General features: G+C 46.0%; 1 protein-coding gene across 2 annotated transcripts; it reads left to right on the top strand.

Moving 5' to 3' along the window:
- POPDC2 (popeye domain containing 2) lies at window positions 1-14,209 on the top strand. Of its 2 annotated transcripts, none has more exons than XM_062595160.1 (4): window positions 1-545; window positions 3,291-3,399; window positions 6,340-6,859; window positions 11,332-11,423. In XM_062595160.1, the coding sequence occupies exons 1-3, from the start codon at window positions 1-3 to the stop codon at window positions 6,811-6,813; spliced, it is 1,128 nt and encodes a 375-aa protein (XP_062451144.1). In that variant the 3' UTR covers window positions 6,814-6,859; window positions 11,332-11,423. The 2 variants fall into 2 exon arrangements, with proteins under 2 accessions (XP_062451144.1, XP_062451153.1); XM_062595169.1 differs by having other exon boundaries at window positions 36-545; window positions 6,340-6,721; window positions 11,332-14,209.
- Window positions 14,210-14,457: the final 248 nt, after the last annotated feature.

Here is a 14,457-nt window from a genome sequence, read left to right on the forward strand (position 1 = left end):
ATGATAATTCATTTGCAAAGCAGGACAGACAGGGAGGGTGGGGAGTGGGGAACGATGAGTGGAAGCAGCCTTTCCTGGGACCAGGCAGTTCTGCAGCCCCCCATGTGCGACACCTGGAAGGAGCACATGGAGGGAGCAGCCTACCAGCTGGCCAGTTGCATTGTCCTTCTGGGGTACATGGGGGGAAGCGGCATCTTTGGCTCCCTCTATATCTTTGGCCTGCTGGCCCCAGGCTACTTCTGCTATGCTCTGTGGGGCTGGCTGAGTGCCTGTGGGCTCGATATCTTCATCTGGAACATGCTGCTCGTCCTAGTCTGCTTGCTTCAGCTGGCTCACCTGGCTTACCGGCTCCGCAAGGATATCATCCCAGAAGAGTTTGACCTTCTCTACAAGACCATGTACCTGCCCTTGCAGGTGCCCCTGGAAGTCTACAAAGAAGTTGTGAAGTGCTGCGAAGAACAAGTCCAGTCATTAGTTAGAGACCAGAATTATGCAGTGGAGGGCAAGACGCCCATTGACCGCCTCTCGTTGCTGCTGTCTGGCAGGTAAAGGCCTCCCTGTTTCTGAACAAATTTTGATAGGGGAGCAGTGTGATTTACTGTTCTAGGCATTAGTCTTTCTCCTTCTGTGTAAATGAGTGGTTATGATTTCCTTCTTCTAAAAGGGCTTTGAGATATGTCTGTTGGGGGATAGGGTTTGGGGGGTTATTTTAAAGTTAGAATATTTCATGGAGTGATTTGTATAATCAAATACAGTGAAGCTGCCAACTCAGCCCTGCTTGTGGTACTGTTGGGGAATCCTTATCTCTTCTTCTGTCCTTTTAAAGTGATGTTATTTCTGACAGAAGAAGACCTGGAGTGTGAAAGCCTTGAGAGGTTGTTTCTCAAGGCAGGAAAGAGATGTGCTTGAAGCTGTGGTCTCTGTGGGTACTGGACACGTCTCTGTGATGTGAATGGCCATGCATTAAGTATGACGAGTAGTAGTCTTTAGTTCATCTGTTCACCTTAGCCAGGAGTGTTGAAGGTAAAGATTCTACCCTTCTATTCCCAGGGTTTGGAAATTTTTCACTTTGAGAGTTGTTTCGTTAAAAAGAGAGAGAGCTCTCCTGTAATGGATCCCACCTCACTAGACTATTTCTTTCCCTGTGCTCTCATCCATTCATGATGTTCCTTCTTTGGATCATCAAGGACGTGGCATGCTTCTATGAGCTTATCTCTTTTCCAATTTGCAAAATCAAAATGTAGAAAGGTAGTAGCGATATTAGCTTTCTACCTGCTGCCAGACACTTGGCATCTACATCAGCTGAGAGTAGGAAAGGAAAGAGACCAACAAATGGGAACAGTGTTAAGTTGTAGGAGCTCATAAGGATTTTCCGTTGGGAAGACAAACCCAGTGTCACCTGGAGCTTCTGTGTTTTACTGCAGTGGTCTATCTTCCTTGTTGAGGGTGGGGAGGTTTAAAGAGGAATGGCTGTCCTTCCTTTTCTTGGTGTTTGTTTTTTTCCCACCTTTTTAGGATGTGTTAAGAGCATCCTGGGACCACTATCCAACACCAAATGGCAAAAGGCAGCAGCAAACACTTCGCTAACAACCCTTCTCTGTTGATCTCAAAGCACTTCATAAATAATGCCTTTAAAAGCCTTGCTCTGCAAGGTAGTCATAGCTGAAGACACCTAGCACAACTACTGTGTGCTCAGAAAGTGCTTGATGTTTCAAGGCTAATTATTCAGAGTGCTTATACAGCTCTCCTGGTCCAAGAATTCAAATCCTTCTCTGCCTTAAGTAGTGTTCTTCCTTCCTTTTGAAAAAGGGAGAAATTGAAGCCTAAAGAGGAGAAGTGTAAGGTGCACTGCAAGAAAAGAGTGAGGAATCACAGCCCAAACCTAGGGAATCCTGATTCTCAGGTGTCTGTTCAGTTCGCATCTTGCTCTTGGCTTGCACCCGTGGCTTAAAGCTGTGCTGGGAGGAGGGTGCTGTATAAAAAGCAGGCTCTATATGAGGAAAGCAGATCTGTGCACTTGCCAGCTTCCTTACTTCCACTATCTGAAGAAGAGCTAATTCACTAAGAATTAGCTGAAGGAGGAAATTGAGTGCCTGTATTTCCTTTAGGTGTCTTTCCCCTCACCAAACAGCTGTGCTGCGCAGCCTCCTCTGTAGTGTAGCATATCTGCAAATAATGCTAGTGTGTGTGTGTGTGTGTGTGTGTAGGGGGGGGGGAGTTTGTGTTGTTTTCCTTCACACTGGGTGCTCTGATGCTGCTGTGTGAGCATGGAGGTGCTGCAGCAGCCAGACAATGCTGGAGGAGCAGTTCTGCTCTCTTTTGCAGTGGGAAGTATGCATCTCCTCTGGTATACTATGCTCTGTATTTGTATTTGTATGAGCTGTATTTGTATTTTGTGGTACCCAGACTACTGCCTTGCAACGAGCTTGTGAGGTCCTTGCAGACCCAACAGACCATTGCTGCTGTTATGGTGCTCCCCTTTTAAACTGAAAAAGTATCAAGACAGGAGAGTCTTGGAAGGGCAAAATGTTCCTGGATCAGAAGGCCTGCCTTGCAACCCCCTGACCTTTCCACACAGTGTTTTCAATTGACTTACTAACAGTGAACAGAGCCTTATGATTCCTGAAGGCTAGAATTGCCTTTGTGCATCATACAGCCGGGGAACATGGGGCCGGGGAGCAAAAGGCCCCAAATCACACAGCAATGCGATGGTGCAGAGTCAGAAATGGATCTTGCATTCCCTAGAGTTTAAAAGTTCCTGCCACAGCCCCAGGCCTCTGCAGCTCTTCCTTTCTGCTCCCCAGCAGAGCTGAGTGCAAGTTTGACCTTGACATTGCCAGGCAATTGCAGCAAAAATAGGAGAAAGGGATACAAGGGATACTTGGAAGGCAAAGAGGCCAAAGAGATTGAATGATAAATGGCAGCAAACTATAAGCTTGCCGTGTGATGTGCCAGCAAGGATGGCCAGTGTCATTTGGGGGATTCTGAGTATAGAGGCTTCCCAGCATCAAGGCAGTTTATCGCCCCTCCCCTTCCCCCCAACTGTGAATCTCCCCTCCCCTTTTCCCCTCAATTAGGAGGAGAGGAGGAAGAGGTAAGTACAAAGAGCCACAGTCAGACTTAGAAGTACTTAAAAAGGAGCAACTTGGAGCAATGACACGTGCCAGGTGGAGAGAAGGCCATTCCTCCCTGGTAGGGACAGGCTGCCTGCACATTCTGTGAGCTAGTCAGGTTTATGCACCATCTATTTTGCAGCTTAAGTTTGTGTGTCTCATCTATCCTCTCCGCAGGATCCGAGTGAGCCAGGATGGACAATTCTTGCACTATATATTTCCATATCAGTTCTTGGACTCTCCGGAATGGGAGTCACTGCGACCCTCTGAGGAAGGAACTTTCCAGGTAACTGTGCCACTGCCTTGGCTCTGTAGTAGCCTACTCTTTCTCCTTGCCACTTACAGCCTGGGAAAGGGACAGAGTGGGTTCGTATCTGCTATTCAAAGCTAACCAAGAATAATTTCCTACCCCCTCCTCATGGCTGACAGCACAGTACGGCATGAGTATAATACTCACATATATACGCTCTTTCTGAGTATAAGAATTCCATTTTTAGAGGTCTTAGAGGTCAGACTCAATTCTTATTTGCAGCAAATGAAAAACAGGGTTTTGCCCTTGTGCTCAACCCTATAGTATTTGTTTGACTTTCCTTCTGGAGAAGATTACTCAAGCCCACATCTCTCTGCCTTTAACTTGCAAGCCAGGATAGGCTGATCCCTAATCAGGATGTGTCTCTAGAATATGCCAGTTAGGGCATATAAGGAGGGATTTTGCTAATCCCTTGGGAGCACAGGACAGTCGTGAGGGAACGATGATGCTTTGTTAAGAGGTCAGCCAAGTTTAGACTTGCTTAAAACAGAGCAGCTCTCAGAATCTGCTTCCCTTGGCTCTGAATTTGGCCCTTGTAGTTTGTGAGAGGGTTCATGGCTGTCACTCCTGAAAGCTATACCAATGGTTATGGTCTTGCAAGAAAAACAGTTGCAGGCAATGACTGACCTTGTGAATGTGGCACAGAGCTACAACTTGCATGGAGGTGGGTAGCAGAAACTAGGATGTCAGGCCAAGATAACAGGGCAGATAAGGGTAGGAACAGTACATCTGTTCTGGCAGTGGTGGTGCCCCACACACAGATCTGCAACCCAGTGGCAGATTGCTGCTAGCTCTTGCACTGTGCTTGCACAAGAGCCAAGTGGAGAGCATGATGGCTGCCCAGTGCTTCTTGGGGGAAAATACTCCCTCTATGGGAGGAGATGGCTGGCCAGATGACATGCAACCTGCAAAGATATCTGCAATGTTTTCTAAGGTAATTTCTGTGGAACTGAATGTTCCCACACATCCTGAGTGTCTTTGTGTGGTACGTGAGACAATTCCAGAGAAAGGCTGCAGCAATGTGTTGGAAATGCCTCAAACCCAGGTCTGCTTACTTAGAAGCATGAAGAAAGAGCAAGCTATGTGAGACTGGCATTCATTAAGTGAGACGTGACAAGTTCTCGTTCCTGGCAGGACATTACTTTTGACAGCCATACTTAGTTATGGTGATGTGCTGCTTTTGACAGTTGTTTAACCCATCAGTTCCTCTTATCTGAGCAGTTAACAAAACTCCATTTTTTATCTCAATCTTATTCCCAACACCAAAATCATGTGGGTAAAGAAACCATGTTTGAAGACTCTAGGACTTCATTGTAGGAAGGCAGAGAAGGGTTTTCTTGTTCAAGTTCTCCTCATTGCTGTCTGGGTTAAGCAGCTTCAATTCTGGGCTTAGCAAAAAATGACAAAATGTTTCATTCCATCAGACAATCCAGTTTCTTTATGTTTTCTGCTTTGGCTGTGTCTTTTTCCCACAGAACTGCTGGTTCCCAGTGTCTAGAGGAGTTGGGTTTCACAACTGGCACTCTTCCCCCAGAAGACTAAATTATGAGCTCTGATGCAGGAGCAAGTGTGCCAGGGGGATTCACAAGTGAATTCTGTCCTGCTGCCCTGGTTAAGAGAGAGGTTTTGTCATTACATTTTACTTTATGCCTTGTGAGAAGCAGAGGGTTTCAATAACTTTGCCAGACATTGGTTAGGAAAATGAGAAACTCATCATTCAAATTTCCGTGTGATCCTTACTTTCCCTCTCACCTCAGCCTGGGAAAGTTGTCAGGTTTTCATTTCTATATTTCTTTCATAAGACAGCTGCTTGCAACGGCTGTGGCATTAAATATCAAACCCAAGGACACATGCTTGTAGCTAAGCTGTGTTTAGCTTCCTAGTGGCCTTCTGCCATGGTGGCTGGCCAAGGATACCCCTTGATAGAGAATGAAAGGGAGCCCCCAGGATATTTTGGCTCTATCACTTGTTCACTTGCTGGCATCTCTGTTACACTCGGATGTTCTTCTCTGTTTTGACCCTTCATGTGTTTCTCTATGTTATGGTTTGTTTATTATTACTATTTTTATATTTCAACCTCCACACATATACCATATGTGATTTTTTAAAATTATTATAAATAACTTAATCTTATGGCTAGGGAAAAAACGCCTTTTTTGTGTTGGTAAAACCCAAAGCAAAATTACTGTACTTAAAATCAACCAAATGAAACTTCTAATAGCCTGAGATGGGCTCTGTTCCACCTTGGATTATGATATCTGACATCCTCTAATTACCTGTTCCCTCTTTACATGCAAACATGGTAAAAACTGCTTGTGACAGTCGTCTTCTCTTGCTAATCTGCCCTGTGCCACTGTGGGTTGTTAAATGCTGTTCTGCCCTACAGCACCTGTGAGAGTTGGTAAGAAGCAATGCCCCTCCAGTGGGGGGGGGGGGGGAGGGAAGACAACCTTACCAGCTGGCACTTCCCATGCCCCAGAACTTCTCAAAGCTTGGGGGTGTGTGACCCAGCTTGGGGAAGGGGTGGCAGCCAGTCATCTGGGCATGTTTGATAGGCAGAACTGCCCCTCTGTTTCTGCAGGATAAGGCCCTCCATGCTGTCTCTGCTACCCTATTCTTTTCAGCTGCATTGCTCAGGTGTAAACAGTGATCATCATTTGAACGTGAGAAAGTAAAAACTTAGGAAAACCAGATCTCCATCTTTTTGGGGGAAGCAAGAAAGAAGCAGAGGAAGGTAAAGACCTATGATTATCATACAGATGGCGCTCCACCTCTGCCATCCCTGAAGAGAGCAGGGTAAAGGGGGTAAAGTCTTTTATCAGAGAGGAGCTGCACATCCCCACGGTGGGTGGCTCTCACCAGAGCAGTGCGACTTACTCTGTTTTCCCTTGTGCTGCTCTTCTCCCTGCCCCGCAGGTCACACTGACGGCTGAGACCGACTGCAGTTATGTCACCTGGCCAAGAAAGAAGCTATATCTCCTCTTGAGGAAGGACCGCTACATTGCCCGCCTCTTCTCATCACACCTTGGCTACGACATCTCAGAGAAGCTGTACTCCCTCAATGAGAAGCTCTTTGCCAAGTTTGGCCTTCGCTTTGATATCCGCTTGCCCAGCCTCTACCACGTCCTAGGACCAGCCTCCTCAGAGGCAGAAGGGGAGCTGGAGGAGTGTGAGGAGCAGCCACCTCACCCTTCGCCTGACTGCATCCAGTCTAGCACCTCAGAGCCTCCTCCTCAGCCACCACCGCCTCCGCCTGCTCCACACCCCAGGGTCTCCCGGCCTGACAGTGACCTGCTGGGTGAGGACTCTACCAGTCTTGTCTTGGAAGATTTTGCTGAGTTGCCAGGGTCTTTTATGGACTATGTGAGCGAAGGGGAGTACATGAAGTGAGGGCACTCCTAGCATGGGCACGCATCACCCTTTGTGGGATTCTGGTGTAAGTACTCACTTGTGGAAGCAGGTCCTTCTCTCTTTGCCTGGGCCTTCACAATGCAATTGCCTGTGCAAAGCTTAGCATTAACTCCACCTGGAAGAAGTGAGGCCTAACACACCCTTGTCTCTGGCCCTGTTTGCCAGAGGTTTGATTCTTTGCAAACATGAGAAAGTGTTAGAAGTTCACGTGGCTTCCCTCAAGTCCTGAGGTGCTGGGATACATTCAGTGAGGTGCCTGGCAGCCCCAGAAGGAGGTTGAAAGCAGGTGACTAGTAGGCCTTATCAGTTCCCTCCTAGAAGTTTCCTACCACAGAATAGTTAAACTAGCACAGAACACTGTCTCTGTTTATAAGTATATAGATGAGTCCATAATTAGGTATCAACTCTGCACCTCTCTCTTTTTTTTTTTTTTTTTTTTTTCTTTTTCTTTTTCTTTCATGGAAATCACCTAAAATAACCACATGATTACCAGATGTACATACTTGGTCATAATTATGTTAGCAAAGTCTGTGCCACTGCTGTGAGATTTGCTGTGCTGCTGCATTTTTCACTTGCTTCCACAAAGAATCCCAGATGTGCTGGATCTGTGAGAATTTTCTTCAGGAAAAGTATGGTAAGACTTAATTCCAGGCATCAAAGAGTGAGGTGGAAGAAGGATGGGCAACTTGACTAAAGGAAACTGCTCCTGGCTGTATCCTCTCTCCATCTCTCTGGGGATGAAAAGGAATTGTAAGTGTGTCCAGACTGGTGGGTGGCATAGGACTACCCACAAATACAGAATGGGTTCAGCTTGGCTTGCTGTGAGGTAGAGCTGTGCCTGGATATACGCCAGTAATGAACTGAGGAAGACTTCCATAGGCACTAAAGCAGACAGCCTGGGTAAGGTTGATATTGATTAAAACAGCTGCTGGGTTTAAGGTGGATTTACAGCGGGGGCTGCTGCGCTTCTTGCAAGCGCACAATCTGAATAGCACAGAGAGCTCAGAGTCCTTCCTTTGCCTGCCCATGGTGGCAGACCACAGCACTTGCTGTCCTCACTGTTTCTGTTAAGCTTTGGCTCAGCCAGGTTATTGACAAGACTGCCCTGTGTGGTAGAGCCGTTATCTCCGCCGACCCTGCGTGGGCTGGCAAGTGTTGTTTTAATGCATCCCAAACTTTCCTGTGCAAGTCCACAGGGAAAATACTACAGAAATGTTCTTCCTGTCTTCTGTGGAGCGGGAATAATGTGATGCCTTCTAAAATGCTAACTTCTTGCTCTGCAAGAGAAAAATTCCTGAGCTTGGTGAATGTTGGGGCAGAGGAGTGACTCAAGCAAACAGAAATAGATACTAGGGTGACTCGTGCTTGAAACTCACATTCAGATGGCCAAGACTCAAATTCCATGCTAAGCTACTTTTAGCCAGCTGCTGCATGCCAGCTGCTGCATGCCAGCTGCAGTCCCTGAATTTGCATTCCTATTGCCACCTTCTGATCACTGCTTTCTGGCATCCAGTGGCCAGACACTGAGCTTGGGCCCAGAATTTCTGTCTGGGAAGTGACCACTGCGGTATGGCCAGTGGTGGATCTCTGTGCTCCCTTGCATTCTGCAGACCCCCTGTGCTTCTTGGTAGGTAGTCCCTGCACATGAAAGCTGAAACTGGTGTTAGCAGATTGCCCTATTTTCTCCCCTTCAGTATGTGCGTGCCAGCTGGGTTCATATGACAGAGAGGAAGTGGTGGTGCTGGGCTGCGGCTGGGGAGATTGTCTTCCAGCAGGGATCCTTGAGTACTGTGTAGTCCAGCACTCTAGCTTTCCCTGCACCCAGATGGGGCTACTAATGGGTGGGCTTAAGAAGCAGAGAGATGATCTGAGGCTGTGCTGCAACTGCTTCGTCATGGCCTTACCAGAGGGGAGCCTGAAACAGGACACAGTTAGTATAAGCCCTGAGAAGTCTGCAATAATCTTCCCTACTCTGCAGTGCGGTGCAAGCTTCACTGCTCTAATAGCAAGGGGACTGTCCCTCCTAGGGGATCTAAATAAAAAAGATCTTTGGATCAGATAGCAGTTGCTATGTGCAATAGGCCTGTGGTGGGAGAGGCCTTGTTGGCTGTTTCCTCAGTTATTGTTCTTAGTTTTTGAAAATGAACTATGGTCTTCCTGTTTTGTACGATTATACTTTGCATTGAGTCTCTTGCCCGTTCCTGTACTGCTTCTGTGCCTCCAGACTTTAAATCTGGGATATGAAAGAACTGACTAGAAAAGGAATAAGTGTATCTGGTTTTCCCTTAACTGGATTTTAAAAAGTTAGCTTTTATTTATTTATTTATTTTTTTAATAAGAGGCATAGAGGGAGAAAGAACAAAAAGATTATTCTTCCTTTGTTTCCTAGCTTAGAAGTCCTAGGAATGTCACGTCTGACCAGTCCTTGCTTTGCTGGTAGACTGCTTGGGAATATAGATTTGAAGCTTTTTCAGTCCTTACTTGGAGAAGTAGGAACACTGAATCATTTATGAGACAGCCGTCCTCCTAACTGTCAGGCATTTGTGTTGAACAGATGTAATCAAAAATAAATGCAGTGAGTATTGTAAATGAAGTAAAGTCACTTTGCCTAGACTTTGCTTGTATGTTGTCTCCTCAGCAGAAGGATGTCCTTTCTCAGGTCATTGGCAGAGTTCTCCTGGCTGATCAAGCTCAACAAGATCAGAATTTCAAAAGAAATTTTAAAAAGGGGGGGAGGGGAAGGAGACAGGGAATATCACAGCTTTTTTGACTCTAACCTTTCAGTTCTCCTTTTTTATATCAGACAGTACTGTGAACATATATGCAAGAGGTATGTGTATTTGTGTGTGCATATGTGTATTGGGGAGAGCTTCTGGGACATGATGCAAAACTGTTCTTTCTTTTACATAGTCCCTTTAAAACTTGCTAGAAGCTTTTGTCTTTCTAGACCTTGTGAATGAGGCAGTATCAAGGTGTGCTAATATTTGGAGTGGAGACCTGCAATGCAAGCCCAAATGTTTCAGAAGCAGGCATTTTAGTGGATGTGGGGGTGTGACCTTCCTTGTCTATCAGTATTGAGACAACAGCCTAGTGTGGTAATTTAATATCTAAGGTTCTTAGACAAGGAAATGCAAACCGTTTAGTGTGACACCATAGTAGAAAGGTAATTTCCTTGTTCTGCTCACCTCTTAGGTATTCCTAGGCATGTCACCTCACAACAGCAATTGCCTTCAACAACAAGTCAATGTTAGGACAGTATTTCATAGTGACCTGAGCTTCTACTTGCATAAATTAGTGACAAAGAGCAGCTGCAGTTCTCTGTTCTGGCCAAGCACTCATCACGGCTCAACAGACAATCTTAGCAGGCTAGCCATGGCCTGGGGAGAGCACTTTCATAACCTGTCTTTTAGGAGTGGTGAAAATGCTAATATTAAATGCGGATATTCCCTTCAGTCCCGTTGTTCGAAGTGAAACATAGCTGCGGTTCCAGAGGTCAGAGCTCCCCTGGGGCTTTCCCCTGTTCTGTGCTCACATCTGCTTCCCAAGCAGCTTCTAACATGGGTAATTACTTTCTGCCTCTCTAAATTCCCCTTGCTGAAGCGTTTCAATGCGTCATGTTCCTTTTTGTTATCTGTAGCTGCAGTAGCCACCTTGCTATGCTACAGTACTGGAAATAATTTTTGAATGTCCAGTGTTGTACAGATCATGAAGAACAAGACATGTTCTTGGGAGATATATTGGCCTACTGCATTTATCACCTAATTCGTTGAAAGAGTTTCTAGTCAGGTGAAGAATAAAATAGACTGTGATATCCCACTGATGAGCACTTTCTTCTCCTGAGGAGAACTGTTTCAAGAACTTACAGGCTGCCTGTTTAAAATAAACACATTGAAAGATTCTGTTCAAATCTTGCTTTGGTAGTGTACTGTGATATAGCTCAATGACCCCTAGCAAATTAAGTTTTATATCTTAAATAGACATTCAAAAAACCAAAGCCATCTGTGTTTTCTCCCTTTCGTATGGTGTTTGCTCCAGTTTGTTGCTATAAGATGCTTGCTGGATGTGGAACTGCTGTACAATTATGTCTGTGGGTTGGTTTTCTGTGTGATGGGCGCAACGTAAGGATCAAACCCCAGTGCTTCGTGGCCTATAGCCTGATATCTGAACTAGTAAGAACTGCTCTGGGAGCAAAAGCAAAGGAACTACAATCTTGGTGTCACTGGTATGACAGGGGATGCTTGTGAGAAGTTTGCTTTTGCTGTCTCAGAATCTGTATGTAGCACTAGTTTCTGATTTATAACATGCATGGAAGAATGATGTAATTTTACATGCTAATTTAAGAGGGGAGGGGAGAAGGACAGGTAACAGTGGGGTCCATGAGGCTTGTGTGTTGGAAAAGTTTGGAAGACAGGTAAGAATTATTGCTGTGATAATAATGGTGGTCTCTCTTTCTTTTTCTCTCTTTTTTCCTTCCCTTCCACTGCTTTTCTTCTGCAGGCCCTGGAAACCTTCCTGGGAGTTACCCTGATCCTCTCTTCAAAGGACGAGCCCCTCTGGCTCCCACCCAGACCCCTGAACTATAGGGAACAACAGGCTGTTTGGATCCCAAAGCCCCTCTGGAGAGGTGTATGCTCACATATGTTCTTGATCAGATAGACACTCCTTAGCACGCGCTGAAATGTCTGCCTGCAGACGAGTACACTCGGCAGCATGTGAAGCACACTTGTGAGACTGCAGTGTGACACTCCAGCACCTCCCACCCCATGGTCTGTTCACCAGAGCTGCCTGCCTCGATGCATTTCCCTGTTCTGTTTTCCAGTCCTGTCTCTCTGAGGTGTGTTGGCAGCTCCAATACCAAGGTGCACTGATCTCACCAGAAACAATACTAGCCTGCTCACAGAATCTGTTTTCCCTTTGATTTGATGGCTCCCATTAAAGACAGAGATGCAATTGTTGGTGTTTGAGGATTTGCAGAGGTAGATGTACTTTTTGAAAGATGAAGGGTATTATCAAGGTGTGGGGGAGAGGACAGTGGACAATGGGATGGATGAAGGTTTCGATAACAGACGTGAGATGGCAGAGCTTTAGGTAGAGGTTTGGTGTAATGTGTCTTAATGGGCAGCTGCTCTAATCAGATTGAAATTCTATTTCCAGGGATTTTCATATATGACAAGCACCACTTAGCAATGGAGTTACCAGTTTCTGAGGCAGATGACAGATTAGTTGTTTGAGTTAATTTATTTGGATAAGAAAAGGGAGGAAATGGGACTATATTTCTGGGCTCTCCTGACACAAGAGGCTGGGGGCAGGTTTAGGCAGGAGGAGCCTGAACTCTTTTTCATGCTCAGTGGAGGATGGCCTCAAGGTGCACACAGAGGCAGAGGGAAGAAATGAGTGAGTGTGAAAGGTCTGGGGAGACCAGCAGTGAGGAAGAAGTGCAATGTGTTAGGTGAAAATGGTACAGAAATTGAAGGCTGCTTCCAAGTTCAGCTGCAACAGGATTTGGCTGACAAGTTCCCCTGGCTATTTCCTCTGTCAGGGAATTACAGAGACAGCAGTGGAGGAAATCCCTATCTGGCAGAGCATAAAGCACCAGGTGAGCCTCGAAGACTCTCCAGCACAAATTTCCAGGGGAAAAGCAAAGAGCCTTAGTCAGCATTCCTATGTGCAGGAGAATGGGCTGGCCCCAGCTCTGGAGATCATCCTGGTAATGACTGTCTCCATGCTCAGTTGCTGTACACTTCTGCTTCTGCCTGTCCCTGTCTCCCTTCAAAGCTAGGAAGTGTTTCCAGCAAATTGACACAAGAGTTGCTAGGGTCCATTTTGCAAGGAAGTGCCAGTTCTGGGCTCCCCAGTACAAGAGAGACATGGAGCTACTGGAGAGAGTCCAGCGCAGGGCTACCTACGAAGATGACCAGAGGGCTGGAGCATCTGCCCTAACGGCTGTGAGAGCTGGGCCTGTTTAGCCTGGAGAAGAGAAGACTGAGAGGGGATCTTCTCAACATGTACAAGTATCCGAAGGGAGGATGTCAAGGGGATGGGGCTAAAATCTTTTCAGTTGTCCCATGCAACAGCACAAGAGGCAGTTGGCAAAAACTGAACCACAGGAAGTTCCGTCTGAATGTGAGGAGGAATGTCTTCACTGTGAGAGTGACGGAGCACTGGCACAGGTTGCCCAGAGAGGCTGTGGAGTCTCCTTCTCTGGAGATCTTCAAGGCCTGCCTGGATGCAACCCTGTCTAATACGCTCTAGGTGACCCTGCTTGAGCAGGTGGTTGGACTAGATGATCTCCAGAGGTCCCTTCCAACCTTACCCATTCTGTGATTCTGTGAAGTGCTGCTTAGTGCAATGAAACAACTGGCCTATCACAATACCTTATACACCTGCCTCAAGTAGTGGATTGAATTTCCCACTGCCCATAAGTGCCTGCCTCTTCAATCACAGCATTAGGTAGCTGGGATCTCTGCCAAGTTGTCAGAGGTGGACTCTAACCCTCTCCTGACTGTACGCTGGAGATGGTATTTGTTAACTAACCCTGCAAACAGCCACATAGCAGGGCCCAAAAACTTGGACATGAGCTGAGAGCAGGAGCTGAGAGCAGGAGCTAACTGCAGTGATGTGTCTAGTAAAGCAGTACTGACAGCCAAGTCACTGAGATTTTCTCAAGGCAGAAATGCCTTTAGCATGCCCCCATCTCTGGACTAAAATGTTCATGGTGCACTTTTGGATTACCTGGTATAGCCAGTTCAGGGATCCAGAGACCATGGTCTACAGAAATATTTTGTGGCCAAAAGTAATGGAAGGCTTGTCTCCTTTAATTTGCAGATACATCAATGCAGTGAGGGGATGGAAAATGGATGGACGAGTGAGGGCTGTCTCTGTTTGTGTCAGTGTGTCCCTCACATTGTAGTCTTCTAGCCAGTTCTTTCCAGATTCTTCCAGGTATGAAGAGCTATGCTGAGTTCCTGGGACTAGTTTGTGTTTGATGGCCCTGTAGCTCGGATGCTCTTTTCTCCTCATATTACCTTCTATTTTGTGCAATTGTTCAAAGCAGTGCAAAATGGATGTAAGTAGGTTACTATGCTCCTGGAACTGTTTCACTTCATGTGAGCTTCAGAGAGAACGAGCCAGCAGCCAGAAGAGCTGCTCCGGTCCTGTCATGGGAAGGAGATCCATTCTGATTGCTTGGCAGGAATACTAACATCAAATCAATAGGGTCTCACTCTGAAAGTATCTTGTAGGTGAAATTAATGAGTTTTGCATTGGAATTGTTGGCTAACCACACTGTCCCCTCATGCTGAGGAAAAATAATAACTTGCACCTTTAATATGAAGAACTTTGGAAGCTTTAATAAAACACAAATGAATCATCCCAACATTCTCTGTGTAGAAGGAGTGACATTTATCTCTACTTTTTCTTTCTTATAGATACAAACATCGAGATTAAATGACTTGCCTAAAGTTGCTTTTAGCGCTGGGAACAGAATCATTGAGATAGAAGTTCTACTCCACCCTTTTAACTTAGAGATCTTGCAGTAACCAGTGTATCTTGCCTTTGTTAACATACTACACACTACTTTTCTGAGACATCATGTCCTTAATGCAGGGAGTAAAAAACCCATCC

This window comes from Rhea pennata, chromosome 1 (assembly GCF_028389875.1).
Source record: "Rhea pennata isolate bPtePen1 chromosome 1, bPtePen1.pri, whole genome shotgun sequence".
Lineage (NCBI taxonomy): Eukaryota > Metazoa > Chordata > Aves > Rheiformes > Rheidae > Rhea > Rhea pennata.

What these genes read in the sequence shown, in the direction of transcription:
- POPDC2 (XM_062595160.1), top strand. Translation starts at nt 1, where the DNA reads ATGATAATTCATTTGCAAAGCAGGACAGACAGGGAGGGTGGGGAGTGG. An exon ending in TCGTTGCTGCTGTCTGGCAG is followed by an intron (nt 546 to 3,290) that starts GTAAAGGCCTCC and finishes TCCTCTCCGCAG; the next exon opens with GATCCGAGTGAGCCAGGATG. An exon ending in CTGAGGAAGGAACTTTCCAG is followed by an intron (nt 3,400 to 6,339) that starts GTAACTGTGCCA and finishes CCTGCCCCGCAG; the next exon opens with GTCACACTGACGGCTGAGAC.